The sequence below is a fragment of the Juglans regia genome, chromosome 16, assembly GCF_001411555.2.
Source record: "Juglans regia cultivar Chandler chromosome 16, Walnut 2.0, whole genome shotgun sequence".
Lineage (NCBI taxonomy): Eukaryota > Viridiplantae > Streptophyta > Magnoliopsida > Fagales > Juglandaceae > Juglans > Juglans regia.
The window spans coordinates 18,794,015-18,813,025 of record NC_049916.1 but is presented as its reverse complement, the minus strand read 5'-3'; the positions used below and the strand labels follow the sequence as shown (position 1 = coordinate 18,813,025).

Genomic DNA, 19,011 nt, shown 5'->3' with positions numbered 1-19,011 from the left:
TTGAAATTCATATGAAAAAATTATATTTTAATAGTGGATTCAATTTTTTTTTTTTTTCCCAAATGGAGTATGCCAAGCTTGCATATAGTAAGACTATATCTATCAATTAATAGGTGAACTTCTAGGTGCAGGGATTTATGATGGGTCTTGATTTTTCTCTTCACTAATGTTCTTCACTGGGTGATTAAGTGTGTTATACAATTGCATTATAGTGATAGGTATGATCCTAATTATACTATTTTAATCTTATTATTCAAGTTTATTAATCTCACTAATAAATTAGATACTACTTGTACTATTTTAGTATAATTGAACATTAATGAATTAGTAATTGTTAATAATAAATACTTAATTCAATTAAGTTTAGCATTAAAAATATTATAATATTAAATTAATATAGTGTCATATGTAAACGATAAATTAGAAAATTGGATGGACTGAATCGAAAATATAAAATAAGTTTTGATTTTAATGATAAATTAGTCTGTATCGATTTTTAAATTTTTAAAAACTAGACGGAGTCACCAATTACACCCGCCACCATGTCTACCCACTTGTAGCCGAGCTTAGGCCAACCACAGGGGCCCAATCACGTCCCTCGTGAGTGGCCCAATGGGATTTTAACTATATTGTTATTTTTTTAAATGTATTTTTATTATAAAAATTTATTTACTGAAAAAGTTATAAACTTTCTATTTAGTTGTACCATTTATCCGTACTACACAATAAAAATTTTTACAGGATAAAAATTATGGGTTTATTTGGTTACATAAAATTAAATTATTTCATCTCATCTTATTATATATAATTATTAAAAAAAAATTAAATTTTTATATAAAATATAATAAACATTTCAAATTTTAAAATAAAAATAATATTTTAATAATATTTTATTTTATTTTTTAAAAAATATTTCATATCATTTCATTAAATTTCATAACTAAATAAGTCCTAAATTGCGCTAATCCTCACATAGATGTAAGATATTTTGTGAGACCGGGCAAGAGCACTAGTTTTTTTAAAAATAATAAACAAAGTATTATTTTTTAATTATTTTTATGTGTTTCTGCAATTGTAGTCACTTTTTTTTAAAATTAAGTATTTTATTTTAGTTTATAGATGTTTTCTATTTTTATCTGGTTTTTTTATATATATATTTATTGTTGATGTAACATGTGCTTGGATATTTTAAAAGAAAAAATCCAACTGAATAGTTGTTATACGTGTTTACCCATGATTGATCATGACATGGCCAATGACCAACTACTGTGTCTATCAGCCTACGAGATGGATTCCATGTTTATTTTTTTTTTATCCAAAGGACCAATTAGAAAATATGATCGAACCCAAAGGATTATTACAGTAATTTTCCATTTATGTTGTCTTTTGTTAGGAAAATGTCAAACACTATGTGGTATGGACGTGTCAAACTTAGGTCCCATTCACTTACCGGACTAGTGCATCTCCTCTCATATAAACAGGGTCGGGAGGGCTTGCTCTAGTTTCCGTAACAACCTTATTTCTTATTTGAATTAGGCTTGGGTTAGTGATTTGAATCTCTCTCCTTATCTGATCTTGTTTGATCACGAATGATGTATTTGAATTTACCTTACTGATATGGAATCCGTTGGATCCTTTTCTTACAGGTGATGTATGGATTCTAAATGGGTGGCTCATACAATGTTTGGGACTTATCATGGGCTTTTTCTTTTGGGCCTATGGGCCTTTAAGCTGTGTAGGTGGGCCTTGAGGTCTGGAGGAGATTTCGGCCTCTCTAATTTTCCCATGAAGTCTCATTACGCTTGCGTGATGTGACTTTTACCCTTGGGCGTTGTTTCGTTACCTAGGTCGCCATCATGTCAGGCTCTATACGCAAAGAGGGAAAATGGCATTGTTTCGTTTTTACGCCTTTTCCTTTCTTCTTTTTGTGTCTGACACGTTCTCGTCATCGTTAGTCTCATCATTTTGAGTAGCATTGTCCTTCTTGAACTGTTATTCTCTATTAGTTACCCCTATGTTATTTTCCCCTTTCTTTGTTTTAGTGCGTCTCCTTTCTGTAGCATTTATTTTCAGTCATCCTTCATTGTATTTCAGATTTCTTCCAATTAATGGCTTCTCACAACTCTTCTTGTGCTATTCCTCGTGGATCTAGATCTTTTCAACTCCGCGATTCTCCTCCTCGTATTAAGGGGATTGGTGCGGGCCACCCCTTGTCTTTGGGGCGAGTCACTGGTCTTTGTGAGGAACCATTATGGATCCCTAACCCAGTGGTGCTGAGTTTGTCGGAACCTCAATGGGGGACAGTTCATGCTAGGGGTCTTGTTACTCAAGTGGCATTGTATTCTATAATATTTTTTATGGGACTCTACTTGCCGTTCTGTCGGCTTGTTGCTCGAGTTTTTGGGGCTTACTCCCTCAATCGGATATTGATGGCTTGCTGCAACATTGCCCGGAGGCAAGTTCTGGAGCCTGTTAGTGAGGACTACCCAGATCTCACAGTAAGGGAGTTTGTTTTTATGCACAGAGTTCATCACATAGACGGGAACTTATGTAGCTTTCGATCTCGCACTGGTAACGACATCGTGCGGTTGGAGCATTGCTATTCTCATGCCAAAGTGTGGCAGAGGAAGTTCTTATTTATTTTTGGTGATGGTTGGAAATTTTCTCGAGCGAGGTTGCTCGCCGTGAGTACCCAATTCGAGCGGCACGGGGCCTTGTTCTTGACGATCGTGACTTCGCCATTATCCTTTCTGACCGAGAGGAGGCTCGTCTGCGTCTGGTGCACGCTTGGGTGGAACAAAACGATAGTTTCACTTGGTCGAACGTTCTTTTAACTCACACCAATATTAACAAGTTTGTGGTGATATGTATCGTGTAATTTGACACACGTTTAGCTTGTGTTTCTATTGAGATTTTGACTAACGCGCCTATTATATATTCACTGGTTTTTTGTTTCGTTTGGTTGGGGCCATATGTTTGGTCACCAGTTTTTGGGTGCCCCATCTTTTTCTCGAGGGCAAAAGAGGGGATCTTCGACCACAAAGGATAGAAAAGAGAAAAAGGCTCGCTCTGACATTCCCCCTGTTCGTGTCTCAGTCAATCCTTTCTGATGAATCAAGTTCTACTAGAGAAGGCCCTCCCCCACCTTCCGCAGTGATTGGGGAGGATAGTTCAGTTTGTCCCCAACCTTCTTTTGTTGATTCCCATAAAGATATTATAGTGTCGGTTGAGGTAGACTTAGATGTTGGAAGCTATATGAAGATGGTTGCCGCGAGAGCTTGTTTATTATTGGCAAAGAGTGCATATTTTCATGATTGGTTTTTTGTGTGTATTTTTGTGAACTTTTGTTGGTAGTAGTGAATTTTCTACCTCCTTGGTGTAAATTGTTGTTGGTGTTCTCGTTTTGCTATTTGTTGATAGTAGTGGATTTTCTGCCCCTCGGTATAAATTTTTGTTAGTGTTCTCATTTTATTGTTGGTTTTTGTTGGTAGTAACCTGCGCTTAAGTGCTCAAGGAGCCCGTCGACCTCCTGGATCCAACTTAGGCGGTTGCTGAATCTGTCGACTCGTTTTCGAAAGACACCTGCGTGAGGCGGTTGTAGCAAGAAGATGCCTCGACCGTGTAATTATGGCAATGGGTGTAACTAGAGGATGCCTCATCCGCGTAACTCTGGTGATGGGTGTGTAGCATGAGAGTTGCTCGACCTCGAACCCCTAGCAAGTGGAGTAATAGGAGGGTTCCTCAGCCGTGTAGCCTTGGAGAGAATGTTTGGATGTGAAGTGAGGCTAGGGTTTGGAAGATGGAAGATGATATCCTAAAATATAGGAGGTGATTAGGTTGGCTAGGATTTTCGGCTAGGTCAAATATGGAAGGGATTTGGTGGTTTGGATGAGACTAAGGTTGGTTCCTTGAATTTAAGGATTCAAGAATGAAAGATAGGATTTGGATCCTAGATTATAGGAGTTGCTTATGGAAGATAGCGTTTGGGGTCCTAAATTATAGGACTTGCTTATGGAGGCTAGGGTTTTTGGCTATGGCAATTGGTGATGAATGAAGGGTTATTTTTAGAAAAGATGATAATGTGAAGAATCAAGAATATAAAGGGTGAGATTAGGATATGTTTGGTATGCGAGAAAGTATAAGAAAATATATGAACATGCAAGAAAATATATGAACAAGGATAGATATTTGGATGGAAAATAGAGAAATACTCGTAAGATAATACTGGAATCACCACCTATTCATGAATTGCAAGGTGATATCCCTCTTCTTGTAATTCATGAATTTCATCCAAGAAGCCTAAATGCAAAAGTACTAAAAAATGTTAAGAACAACTCAAACCGTCCACAAAGGAAATTAACCAAAAGATACAAATGAGATGTCAAAAAGACTTATTAAAGTAATAACATAGGAGAGAAAATCCTAAAATGTCCCCTTTCAAATATGTCTTGGGTGGGCCCCATGATAGGCTCGTGGCATGGGTTGGCCCGTAGTTGGCCTTGGCTGGCCCATGACATGGTTGGTAGCTTGGTCGTGGGTTACTTTCGTTGGGGTCTTGACACATCCGCACAATGCGTGCCATGCACTCCACCTATTTTTTTTTTTTTTTACATATGGTTAATGAAAATAAAAAAGGAAAATAACAGATTAAAATTGAAACATCTTATCTGATAATTTGGAGATGATCCCACGGGCCGAGGAATCATCATTCTCTCATTTCCGGTGCAAATAATATGTCGATCGCATAACGAGCCGAAATGGAGGAAATAATTATCTCCGGCTCACGATGGTGGTTCGGGCATCAATATGGTGCTCTCCGCATTCATCCATGAAATAAATAACAAATAAGCAAATAGAAATAAATAAAGAGAGACACAGAGATTTACGTGATTCGGCATAAAGTCTACGCCCATGGGTTGTTTGGGGGCAAAATTCACTATAATGAGTGCTTTTACAATCTCTCATGGCCTCACACATTGCACAATACAATGGAGAAATTTAGAGAATATCCTTTAGAGCCACCATGTGTGGTGGAGTTTGGACGTAGAGAGTTTCTGTGTAAATAGCTTGTGGAGAGCTCCTTCATTTTGTGGGGGATCTCCTTATATATATAGAGGTCTATTTCTTTGGAGTGATTGTCTTGTGAAGTCTTTCAATTTAGGAATTTGAATCTCTTTCCTTTTAAGAGTCTGAGTCCATTTGTCCTATCTCTTATTGGTTTTATCTCTTAACTTAATTTTTGGCCTTATCTCAAGGCTAAATTATAGGTTGCTGATTTGACTCCTACAGCTTTGGTTTTGGCTTGGCTTTTGAAAAGTATCTAAAATTCTTTGGTTTTGCTTTTGAAAAACATCTCAAAAAACTGTAATTAGGGTAACAACTTAGAAAAAAAATCATAAGATCTTTGTAAACTCTCTAAAAGCACATAGCATCATTTTTTTTTTCAGTGTCACTCACTGCTAGATTTTAGTTGGATGTTGGAGTTTTAGGAGGGGGTTTGGGTTAGGGGCTAGGTATTTCAGCTTCGAAATTCTGGACATTGGGATCTTGTTCCCGTTGCATCACCCTTTAGAAGAAGCTTTCCACACATATTTCCTTTCAGTAAAATTTATACACAACACGTACTTTATTGATTTCGAGTACGGATTAGCATGTACTCTTGTAGTGGTAGTTAGGGATGTAATGGGTCCAATTCGATCTGGTTTTAAAAGTATTTTAGAACAGAACTGGTATACATTGATTTTGAGAATTAAAGAACTGATATCAGATCAATTCATCTAAAAAATTGGTATTTCTAGTTTTACCAGTTTCGGTCCAGTTTTCTCGATGTACTAGCAAGGTCGAGTGCTTAAGAAGTCAAGCTTGGAACAACAAATCAAGAAATTAACAAAAAACGTTGTCTAGATATGAAAATAACATGCAACAAAAAATAATAATCGTAGTAAAACGATTATGGTATACATACATTATTTACAAGAATCATATTATCATATATGTTAGTGTTACATGTATTAAAATTATTATTCTATTTATATTATAGTATACATACATTATTTTATAATAATTATATTAATTAACACATACTACTATAGTATTAAATTTAACTATACTCCTATACCCTATATAAGTTACACTATACACTTTTTATATGAGTGTATATGATCAAATGTGTAGAAATGTATTTATAAAAAAGAATATATATTATAATTTATTATGTCATAAAATGTATTTATCTTTGATATAATATATATACACATCAAACGTAGGTTTATATTAATAACTTAATATTAATATTCATGTTAAAGATTAAAATTTTATGTTTATCATTTTTTTTTTCTTTCAACTCTAATGCCAATAGCTCGAGAGCGCAGTAATTTAAGTTTTTTTTTTTAGGGTAGAAAGAACTTCAATTATTCATAACGGGACATTAAACCTTTGACCTGAAACATACAGAATACAAGCCAACTACTGCTTTTAAAGCTCACCAATACACAAATTTCTTCGTGACTGATATGGTCTAGTTCATTGCTATAACTCTCTACTAGGGGTGTAATTGGACCGGTCCGGTCCGGTTTTGGATAAAATGTAGGACCGAACCGGTATGTACCGGTTTTATATTTTTCAAAACCGATTACATACCGATTACCCTCCTAAACCGGTACTTCCGGTTTTACCAGTTTCCGGTCCGGTCTGATCCGGTTTTCTGATTTTTTTAAAATGTAAATTTCACAATTTATCATTAAAAATTTGTTTATAAAAAAAAAAAATTTTGATTTAAAAAAAATTGTTTTATACTTTTATTAATATATTAGACTATATAATAGTATTAATATTAGACTATTGGTATAGTTATAAGTTATATATTAGTATTAGTTATAAACTTTTAGTGATTTAGTATTAACATTTTATGTAATAATTTATAAATTATAATAAGAAATTATTTCATATATGAATATATATGTTATATATAAAATTTCACATAAAAATTTATAATTATACATTATATATAAAACTTATATATATTAATATTTAATATATATAAAATATTTTATATAAAACTTATATATAAAAATATTATTTTTTATTTTTTTTTAATCAACCGGTCCGGTCCGGTCCAAAAAATCCCGAAACCGGAACCGGCCGGTTTTTACATTTTAGAAACCAGTTCCGGACCGGACCGGTTCAAAACCGGTAAAACCGGTCCGGTTTTTCAGTTTTTCGGTTTGAATTTACACCCCTACTCTCTACAGACAAACCGTCTAAAAGACAACACTCTGTTCTAAGATAGATTTAACAAACCTCATATCCTGTCCTAAGATATAATTAAACAACTTCACACTCTGTCTAAGACGAAGTAGAGGATACACTCTATGGACAAAAATCTAAGAGACTATGCATTTTTTTTTATTATATTAATGTAAAACAAAAGAAATAACAGAAAACGTAAAAGATACATGAGAAAATAGCGATTTACAGCTTGAAAAGCTGTAGATCCGTATTTTCAACTTTAGAGAAAATAAAAAATGCAAACATTGAGACCGTGGTGGCGCGTGGGACACGCGTCACCCTGGAAGTAAGGCAAAACGTCAAGTATGAAGAAACCAATGACCCTGGTCCCAAAAAAACCGCGTGTGGCGACGATAGAGCTCTCTTTACGGTGGCGCGTGGATGTCACACGTGCACTTTGGGCCGCTTGTGTGGCTCACGCTCCGTTCAGTTTGACGAGATTCTTCGTTCGTCTGAATGATCGACATTTTGGGAATCTTACAGTGGGACGCGTGGTGGTCACCTGACTCCGAAGAACAACATATATGTATTTTGCCTTACTATAAATGAAAAAACAAACAGAACCACAAAAAAGAAAAAAGGGATGAAGGGGTACCCGTTTAATTAATTGTTGTTGGACATCATAGACAAGTCAAACTCGAATCCCATCCTATCCCCTTGCTTGAATAATTCATACGGCGGCCCGAATGGCAGCTCCTCTTCGAACCTAGTTTTTAAGTTGTCTAATCTCCGCTTCTAGTCTAGTTTTTTTAGGGGACAAGCAGCTGTGTCCGCAGCAATTTAAGTTGAGATGCAATAGATGGTACTATCTACCCTGTGAGTCTCGGTTATTGATTAGATTAATTTGGAGTAGACGGCACCTACCTACCTCCACACGTTGATCACATTTTCCTTCGTACAAACCGAAGAATGGCCAAACCTTTTGAGTATTCAACGTTGGACTTTTAATATCCCGTCTTCATTCCATCTCTCAACATTCCACTCTCTTCTTATTTTAATGCATGAAATTTTGTACAATTTTACATAATTCACTAATATTATTCTTTTCTTATATAGCAAGGAGATGTGTTCCATCACGATCAGTAAGTCAATTTCATGCTCCTATTCTTTTTTATTATTATTTATTATTTATTATATTAGTGGTTCTAAGGTAGCTTTATTCTTATAATTCACTTTTTTTTCCATTTTAAATTGTTATTGTAAGAAGAAAGGAGTTAGAAATTTTGTCATAATTATTATCAGATTTTTAGAATAGAATAAAGATAAGATACGATAAATATTAACTTATCTGGATATTTTTTTTTCATATAATTAAAAAAATTCTCCGTACTACACTATTATTAACTTTTAATTTTGTTTTTAAAAAGTAAGAAATAATAATAATAAATAAATAAATAAACTAAGAAAAAATATTATATATGAGTAAGAAACTAACTTTTAAGTAATATTAATAATCATAATTTTCTCAAATATTCGGTTCCTAAATTCATCTCAACTCATCATTATAATTTTTTTAAATTTTAATATAAAATATAATAAACAATTTAATTTTATTAATTTATAAAATAATAATAATATTAAAAAAATAATATTTTAATAATATTTTATCATTTTAACTTAACTCATTTTAATTATCTAAATATAACTTAAATATTTTAGATTTTAGTTAGTAAAATGACCAAACAAGATGTATATATAATATATTAAAATTATAAACTACACATATATATATATATATATATATATATATATATTAAAATATTTGTAGTGGGGAATCATATAGTCTGTCCCAGTCTCATTTTTATGCCCAAAGTCTCTTCCCCAGACTCTTCCTGATCACCAAACCCACATACTCTTCTGGAGCTTCTCGAGCGTACGGCTGACTGGCCTGAGCGATCCAACGGTTGAGATGGCCCTATCGTACTTAGCCTCTTCATCGTCTCGCTCCAATCTCCTGAAGCCCCTCTCCGCCGCCTTATCCTGCACCCCGTCTTTCCGCCGTCCGATCTCCTCTGCCGCCGACGACACCAGAACCCTCACCATCGAAACCTCCATCCCATTTACCGCCCATCAATGCGAGCCGCCTTCGCGCTCCGTGGACACCACCCCGAAGGAGCTCCTCACCTTCTTCCGCGACATGGCGACGATGCGGCGCATGGAGATCGCCGCTGACTCGCTCTACAAGGCCAAGCTGATCCGCGGGTTCTGCCACCTCTACGACGGGCAGGAAGCCGTGGCCGTCGGCATGGAGACCGCAATCACGAAGAAGGATAGCATCATCACCGCCTATCGCGACCACTGCATCTTCCTCTCCCGCGGTGGGACCCTCCTCGAAATATTTTCCGAGCTCATGGGCCGCCAGGGCGGATGCTCCAAAGGTAAGGGAGGCTCTATGCACTTTTATAAGAAGGAGGCTGGGTTTTATGGTGGTCACGGTATCGTCGGGGCTCAGGTACCACTGGGTGTTGGCTTGGCCTTCGCGCAGAAGTACTCTAAGGACGGGACTGTGGCGTTCGCGTTGTACGGTGACGGTGCGGCTAATCAGGGCCAGCTGTTCGAGGCCTTAAATATAGCCGCGCTTTGGGATCTACCGGCGATTTTGGTCTGCGAGAACAATCATTGTAAGGAAATGGTAGAGTTAGGGTAAAGATGATTTTATTTTAAACTTGAGTTACTATTTATCTATGTGGTTTTGTATTTTCTGTGTGATTTAAGGGTGTGTTTGGTAATTGCAGATGGTATGGGAACGGCGGAGTGGAGAGCAGCAAAGAGTCCGGCCTACTACAAGCGTGGGGATTATGTTCCTGGATTGAAGGTCAGTTTGATTTATGGTCTACTCTGTTGGTGCATTGAATTTTGGATCTTTTTTTTTATTAGTAAAAGTAAAACTTTGTGGATTATGTTATTGTCTTCTCTTTCAGCTTATGTTGTACTACCTTATTTCAGAGATGAAATTTCTGTGATTAGTGAAAAATGGATTTTTTTTTATTTTTCTGTTCTTTAGGTAGTAACTTCTTGCCGACAAAATATTAGATCACTGTGATGTTATAATATTGAGACTTTTGTCTTCCCATTATGTGTTTGAAAACTCCAAAGACTACTGACCTGCGGGTCATTGTAGTTGAGCACTTTTCTAGATCTTCAATTGTGTTATTATTTCAATGGCTAAGCCTATGGAATACATCAGTTCTCTACTGTTTTGCTTGGAGCCCCATTACCTGATTAGGTAAGACTGAATTGAAGGATGCAGTTTCTTTTTCTTTGCTATCCAGGTTGATTCTTGCCTATGAACACACTATGGGAATGCTTCCAGGCTGCATATATGTGCATTTTAGATTTAGTTAATCTGCTTCGATGTTAAATATGTGGATGCTATAATGTTTGAGTTTCATGTTCAAGATCAGGATATACCACATGTTCAACATTTTCAGCTTCGTTTTTCTTTCTTTTTTGTCATTTTTCTTTTCCTTTAAGATATCATCTTGGAAAAGAAAGGAACAATTGAAATTTGAACCAGAAAAAGGTGAAATGCTTCTGACCTTGAAGGAATGTGATTTCCTCCCCTCTGAAATTGCTTGCTGTAAGTATAGATTTTGGATGGTTGCACACATTTGTGGCACACAATCAGTGTTTTCTAGGACGTATAAATGGGTTATTTGTTTCATACAAGTATTATAGGACATCTTTTACAATTCTAATCTTGATGGTTTTTCTTCTTTTCAGCTCACTAGGATGTAATTAGGTGTCTCACTTTGTATACTTCATGTGTATTTGGGCATTGCCTAGTTTCATTCTATTCAATAAAGATTCTTACTTATAAAAATAAAATAAAAATTCTCATCTTGATAGTTGGCTCTGCTGAAGGCTGCTAGCTTATGGTAAAGCACATATAAGGATTTCCTCCAGTAACTTGTACCTGTGATGTTTTTTCATTTTTTTTATTCATCAAAATTATTTTTCTTCAACAGCAACGCCCCCCCACCCCACACACACACACACAACAAAAAAATGGCTTCTTTCTCCCCTTTCTATTTTTATAGGAAATCAACATGTGGTAGTAAGAGCATCAATCTAGATAATTAAGTTTGAAATAATAATAAGAGACCGACCAAAAAATGAACTTGTTTTTAAAAAGAAGAATATAACCTTTCATCCTCAATTTTATCATATTTTGTCACACAATTAATATGAAACCGATGATAATGATAATGATAATGATAATGATAATGATAATGATAATGATAATAATGATAATAATAATAATAATAATAATAATAATAATAATAATAATAATAATAATATTAATATTAATAAGAGACCGTAACTTAAGACTTGTTATTGTTTATGTAAAACCCATGATTGAGTATAGGAGGGTGGTGAATGGAGATTACACATTGTCTGGGAGGAAGAAGTTTTGGCCTTTTAGAATGATTCCAAGGAACTCCACCTATAACCTTGACTTGTCTGTTTGGAGTGTAAGCCCATATGTGGCTTGAGCTTTCCTTAGGTTGCTACACATGTTATCGTAGTCAATCTTAGAGAGAAGCATGAGACTTGTGTAGTGCCAAATATAATTGAATGACTTGATGAGGACATAAGAGATTTAAGGGTGGAGGTTGTACTACTTGGATTGAGTATAGAAGGGTGGTGTATTGGATCCCGCATTCCCTAATATAATCTCAGCGAGGACTGCTTGCCTTCTACAATAATTATTTAGAGTCTCAAATAGAACTTGGATTTTTAAGAAGGCGTTTTTTAGTTCTTCTGAGGCATTTAACGGCAAGTTAGCTTATAATGTATGTGTTATAGATTGTTTAGCGTAAAAGCTAGATAATTCACTTTAAAATAATAATAAGAGATTGAATCTCTAATATTTGTTATTGCCTATGTAAAATACCACAAACTGAGTATAATAAGGTGGTGAATGGGATTCCATGTTCCTTGAGAATGAGAAGTTATTGTCTTCTATAATGATTCAAAGGAACTCCAATTGTAATCTTGACTAGTCTTTTTGGAGTATAAGCCTAGATGCGATTTGAGCTTTTCCTTAGTTGTAACAAATGGTATCAAAGTCGATCAAAGTTAGAAGTGTGGGACTTGAGCTGTGCCACCTATAATGGAGTGGCTTGACGAGGACATCAAGATTTAAGGGGGAGGTTGTGATGCCCTAGATTGAGTATAAAAGGTTAGCGTATGAGATCAGACTGCCCAAGAAGATAAAGTTCTTGTCCTTATAATGGTTCCAAAGGGATCTAATTGTAATATTAACTAGTTCTCTTGTAGCATGAACCCGGATGTATCTTGAACTTCTCTTGGTTAGTTATAGGGCTTATGGCCCATGTGGTGAATACCTGGATATTATGCTTTTTCTTGCTTTGTTTTTGCCATAAGTGATTTTACTTATAAAAAAAAAAAAAATTGTTTTTTCTTGCAGGCATGCATGTTTCCTAGTGAACTTTATGAAATATGTTTAAGATATTTATGCCTTATATCTCCATTGAAAATATATTTGTTCATTACAGAGTTGGTGGTTTGAGTACCAATATAATTTTAATTTTTATAGGTGATTTGAGTACCAATATAATTAGTGTCTTTTGGAGGGAAAAACCAAGTCAATTTTATTAAGATTGCAAAGGGGCATCACCCAATCAAGGCAATAGAGATGTAAAACCAAGGTCCATTCTATTCTAGATACTTTGCAGTGCAGCAATAAGCAATCGATTGTTTCTCTGCTCTTCTCACACATGCAACATTAATCTATTACTAATACTTCTCCGCAAATTGTCCATAGTAAGGATCCTTTCCTAGCACCACTGTCCATACAAAGTGCCATCTATAATGGGATTTTGTTTTGCTAAATGCCTTGCAAAGATATAGAGTTTCCGACCACAGGGTGCAGTGCATGATAAAAATTTCTCGCCTCAAGCTCTCTCTTTTTGGAAAGAAAAGACCATTGTCCCCAGACTCTCTAGAGGGAGGGGGTGTTTCAACCACGTTCTTTTCATGGAGAAATAATTGCAGGCTAGACTAATGGAAGAGACTTTTTAAATTTTGGGGATCGCTATCTTGCCTTTTTTACGAATTGAAATATTGCTAATGGTCCTCAAATATTTTATATATTTAACAGGTAGATGGCATGGATGTCCTTGCAGTGAAACAGGCCTGCAAATTTGCCAAGGAGCATGCTTTGAAGAATGGCCCCCTTGTGAGTTATTTATTGAGTTGTTCTGGTATTATGTCTTTTGAAGTTAGGTTTGCAAACTATTGTTGATAGGAGTTGGATCTTTCCACTTAATTGCCAGTGCACAACAAAGCTATTAAACATTGTTACTTGGGGTTGACTGCATGAGTTTCTCAAGTCATGCTATATATAGGGCTGTCATATGCTGTTATCCTGAACACCCTTAATAATAAAAAAAAATGTGATATTTACTTAGGGAATATACCCTTTGAATTCAGTGCAGATGTAACATGATTGAATTTTCTGCACATGCGTGCTGCTGGATAAACTTAGTGATTGGCGTCCCTTGTCCTAGGGCTTCCAATAGGTCCTTTTGAATTATATAATGGTGACTGTTGGATGTACTACAAGTGTTGCTTGGGAGTGAGAGTTTCTCAATGTATCTTTTTGGTTTAATTATGCAACATTTGTTTCATTTTACAATTTATTATCAACATCGATTGATTTGTTCTTCTAAATGCTTGTGTTCAGATTCTTGAAATGGACACCTACAGGTACCATGGTCATTCCATGTCTGATCCTGGAAGCACCTACCGCACTCGTGATGAGATTTCTGGTGTGAGACAGGTTGATCCATACCTAATACTCCTTTCGCCAAAGGGAGGCATCTCTTGATTTTATTAAGAAGAATACATGCATAACAGTTTTGTTTTTACCAACATGATTCTAGGAGCGTGATCCGGTTGAAAGAGTGAGAAAACTGTTATTATCTCATGATCTAGCTACTGAAAAGGAGCTAAAGGTAATTTATCACCCTTGAATTTGTAATTGGATTTGCATGATTTTTAGTTGATTTTGAATGCTGTTCTCCCCCTTGGATGTTGGGATTAATCCCGACAAGTCTAACGGATGGAACACGGCTGAATGCTATTTTCTCCCCTCTGCAGGATATGGAGAAGGAAATAAGAAAAGAAGTTGACGTAGCCATTGCTCAAGCCAAGGTACAATTAGTCTTAATTGTTTCAAAGTTCTTGTTCTTATTAATATCTGGACTGTTCATATCTTTTGCAATTTATAGAGAAATATTATTTAATATTATCAAATTTCTGATGGTGGATTATTTCATTGTCCTTCCAATATTTCCAGGAAAGTCCAATGCCAGAACCTTATGAACTCTTTACCAATGTGTATGTGAAAGGTTTAGGAGTTGAGGTACTGTTTGTTTCCATAGTCTCTGTTTATGTTCTCACTTTGTTTTTTCGGTGTTCCGTTGTTTTTTTCCTTCCAATGAAACGTGACTTAATTAAGATGTAATTCGTGTTACCCTCCTTTACCACTTGATTTATCACTTGGAATCGAGTGGAATTCTTATCTTTAGAAACTGCCTACTGGATCATGTATTTATGAAGGAAGCTATACATTCAACCTGATCTATCTTTTTCTACTTGTGATATTGATTGATTTTTTATTAATTTTGGTTGTTGCAGGCATTTGGACCAGATAGGAAAGAAGTCAGAGCGTTGCTTCCATAAGTTGACGAATATGCAGAAAGTTGCCAAAATCCCTTGAACACCCTTTTCCTACCCAGATAAACCAAACCCACTTAATTACAACAATAAAAAGGTTTGAATATTAGATGGTCGTCTCTCCGACTTTGAAGTCAACTCTTTTGTTTGTATAGGAAACTGATTCCTGTGAAGCTTTGGCAGAATTGTTACATTCTGCGTTCTATTTTTGGATAGCTTACAATCTGTGATTTTTGTGATTGATTTTAATATTCCCATGCTTCTGAATATCTGAATATAAACATTGAAGGATGATGAGTTTTTCCTGCATAAGCCACTCGTTTCTGATCTCCGGTAGCGTTGTTCAGTTTCGGAGGTGGTTTCGGGTTGTGAGATTGTTTTCACGCTGCCCTCCTATATTTATTTATAATGGAACATCTTGTATTCATAATTTGTTTTTAATAAAAGAAAATGAACTACCGGCATTGGTCGTTCATGTATTTTATTTCATGTAATTCCGTGAGATCTGTCTCGTGAACTGCCAAAAGCAGTCTGTTAAAACCGAATTGTGAAAAAAGGGCTTTGAAGGTTTTTTTTTTCTCTTTTTTAACCAGAAAGTTCACAATCTCAATAAATATACAATTCTCATCTTGCCTAAGTGAGCTTGCAGCAGATAGGATGGAAGTGCCTTGGTGAGAAGGTCTGCACATTGTAGATGAGAAGGGAGATGAGCTGTGGTGATTGAACCGTCAATTATTTTGTCTCGAATAAGGTGATAATCTAGTTCAATATGTTTGGTACGCTTATGGAACACTAGATTTGCTGCAATGTGAATTGATACTTGATTGTCACAGTAGAGTGTGGCTGGTCTTGGATGGGATATCTGCAAATCAGTAAGGATGAATCTTAGCCAAGTGAGTTCACATGTGGCTGACATGGCCCTATACTCTGCCTCAATTGAGCTTCTTAGATTTCCAAGAGATCAAGGATTGACTTAAGAAAATACAATAACTTGTTACCGATCTTCTTGTATTAGGGCAGTATGTCTGAGTCACAATAGGAATTAAGTTGCAGATTTGAGGAGGATGACAATAGCAAACCTTGGCCTGGAGCAGCTTTGACATATCTGATGATCTTTTTTACTGAGGCCAAGTGAGTTGTAGTAGGTTGCTCCATGAATTGACTGAGTGTTTGAATAGGATAACTAATATATGGCCGTGTAATTGTGAGATAAAACAACCTATCAATTAGTTTTCGATAAATAGAAGGATCAGCAAGGGGTGTGCCAGCTACTTTGCCCAGCTTTAACTTCTGATTCATAGGGATCTTTACTGGTTTGGGCCCCAAAACACTAGAATCTGCAAGTATGTCTAGTTCATACTTGCGTTGACAGATATGAATGCCCTCTGGGGATCTAGCTACCACTATCCCAAGGAAATATCTTAAAACTCCAAGATCCTTAATCTTGAACTTATAATGTAAGGAGTCTTTTATGACAGCAATGGAATCTAGTGAATCACTAGCAACCAAAATGTTATCTACATAAATTAGTAAAGATGTAAAGGAGTTGTCAGTTACCAAAGTGAACAAGCTATAGTTTGCCTTGGATTGAGTGAAACCAAGTTCTAGAAGGAAAGAGGTCAGCTTTGCATACCATTGCCTCGAGGCTTGCTTCAAGCCATACAAACTTTTAAATAGTTTGCATACCTGTTGAGGGGTTCCCTTTGTGTATCCAGGTGGTTTTCTCATATAAATGTCTTCCTCTAAATCACTATGTAGGAAGACATTATTGACATTAAATTGATGCAAATGTCATCCATGTATTGCAACAACTAAGAGAAGACATCTCACAGTAACCATCTTGGCTACTAGTGAGAATGTATCATTATAATCAACTCCTTATTGTTGGGTATACCCCTTTGCAATTAGCCTAGCCTTCAACCTCTCAATACTGCCATCAGAGCTCCTTTTTACCTTATAAACATATATGCAATCAATAGCTTCTTTGTTGAGAGGTAAATTTATGAGAACTCAAGTCTTATTTTCCTCTAAGGCCAATAATTCAGCATCCATGGCATCACATCAATTAGGATCTTTTATGGCTTGTGAATATGAGGTAGCTTCAGACATACTCAAGAGGCTAGAAGAAAAAACTTGTAACTAAGGTGAAAGAGACTTATAAGACAAATAATCATGTAAGGGAAAAGGGGACCTAGTGAGAGGAGAAGGTACCTTGTCCACAAATTGGCATTGTGAAGTGAGTGCAACTTGCTGACAGTGGAAATCCTGAAGATAACTGGGAGCTGTTCTGGTCTTAGATGATCTTCTAAGGGTAGGTTGAGGTGGAATTAAAAGGTTGCTGTCAGTAGATGATTCTGGAGGAGTAGAACAAGATGGATTTGCTTACTCAAGACTAGGAGATGGAAGATCATCAACTAAGTGCTCAAAAGATGAGAAGGGATCAGAGATGTCATGTTCAGTAGTGGGTGAAGAGTGATAGGTGGAGTCTAGCTGAGGTGGAATGGAAATAGAATTAGGTTGAGTGGAAGTAGAAGGCTTAATGAAGGGATTAGACTGAAATGGAAAGACATTTTCATGGAAAATTACATCTCTAGAGATGAAGGTGTTTTGAGTCTCTAAATCTAACAATTTTATCCCTTGACCTTTAAAAGATAACACAAAAAAGCACATCTCTTGCCTCTTAGATCAAACTTCTTTCGACTATGCGACAGTGTGGATGCAAAACATAAGTATTCAAACACCCTTAAATTGGCATAACTAGGCTTAATATCAAACAGAACTTCATAGGGGGTTTGGTTTGCAAGTAATGGAGTTGGTGATCTGTTGATGAGGTAGACTACAGTTAAAATGCAGTCACTCCAAAAACTTAAAGGCAAACCAGATTGGAAAAACAAGGCTCTTGCCACATGCAAAAGGTGTTGATGCTTTCTTTCCACAATGTCATTTTGTTGAGGTGTCTCAACACAAGTTCTTTGGTGAATTATTCTCTAAACTATTCAATCATTTTGAACTCAATGTCATTGTAACTACGAAGGGTTTTTATTTTTGTTTCAAATTGAGTCTCTATTAAGCTACAGAAGGATTCAATACATTTTCTTGTCTCTCATTTGGCTTGCAGTAGATAAACCTAAGTGGTTTTGGAAAAGTCATCTACAATGGTCAAGAAAAACCTTGTGCCATCATAGGCAGTGGTAAAGCATGGACCCCATATGTCACAATGGATCGTCTAAAAAACAACAATGGATTTAAAATGCAGTCACTCCAAAAACTTAAAGGCAAACCTGATTGGAAAAACAAGGCTCTTGCCACATGCAAAAGGTGTTGATGCTTTCTTTCCACAATGTCATTTTGTTGAGGTGTCTCAACACAAGTTCTTTGGTGAATTATTCTCTAAACTATTCAATCATTTTGAACTCAATGTCATTGTAACTACGAAGGGTTTTTATTTTTGTTTCAAATTGAGTCTCTATTAAGCTACAGAAGGATTCAATACATTTTCTTGTCTCTCATTTGGCTTGCAGTAGATAAACCTAAGTGGTTTTGGAAAAATCATCTACAATGGTCAAGAAAAACCTTGTGCCATCATAGGCAGTGGTAAAGCATGGACCCCATATGTCACAATGGATCGTCTAAAAAACAACAATGGATTTAAAATGCAGTCACTCCAAAAACTTAAAGGCAAACTAGATTGGAAAAACAAGGCTCTTGCCACATGCAAAAGGTGTTGATGTTTTCTTTCCACAATGTCATTTTGTTGAGGTGTCTCAACACAAGTTCTTTGGTGAATTATTCTCTAAAATATTCAATCATTTTGAACTCAATGTCATTGTAACTACGAAGGGTTTTTATTTTTGTTTCAAATTGAGTCTCTATTAAGCTACAGAAGGATTCAATACATTTTCTTGTCTCTCATTTGGCTTGCAGTAGATAAACCTAAGTGGTTTTGGAAAAATCATCTACAATGGTCAAGAAAAACCTTGTGCCATCATAGGCAGTGGTAAAGCATGGACCCCATAT

At 35.8% G+C, this 19,011-nt stretch overlaps 1 protein-coding gene across 1 annotated transcript; it reads left to right on the top strand.

Moving 5' to 3' along the window:
- Positions 1–9,037: 9,037 nt before the first annotated feature.
- LOC108989818 (pyruvate dehydrogenase E1 component subunit alpha-1, mitochondrial-like) lies at positions 9,038–15,424 on the top strand. The gene is made up of 8 exons (XM_018963572.2): positions 9,038–9,908; positions 10,023–10,102; positions 13,415–13,492; positions 14,000–14,095; positions 14,199–14,270; positions 14,416–14,469; positions 14,615–14,680; positions 14,956–15,424. Exons 1-8 carry the CDS (start codon positions 9,197–9,199, stop codon positions 14,998–15,000), a joined length of 1,203 nt encoding a protein of 400 aa, XP_018819117.1. The 5' UTR covers positions 9,038–9,196; the 3' UTR covers positions 15,001–15,424.
- The last annotated feature ends 3,587 nt before the right edge of the window (positions 15,425–19,011 follow it).

What these genes read in the sequence shown, in the direction of transcription:
- LOC108989818 (XM_018963572.2), top strand. Translation starts at nt 9,197, where the DNA reads ATGGCCCTATCGTACTTAGCCTCTTCATCGTCTCGCTCCAATCTCCTG. An exon ending in ATTATGTTCCTGGATTGAAG is followed by an intron (nt 10,103 to 13,414) that starts GTCAGTTTGATT and finishes TATATTTAACAG; the next exon opens with GTAGATGGCATGGATGTCCT. An exon ending in AGATTTCTGGTGTGAGACAG is followed by an intron (nt 14,096 to 14,198) that starts GTTGATCCATAC and finishes ACATGATTCTAG; the next exon opens with GAGCGTGATCCGGTTGAAAG.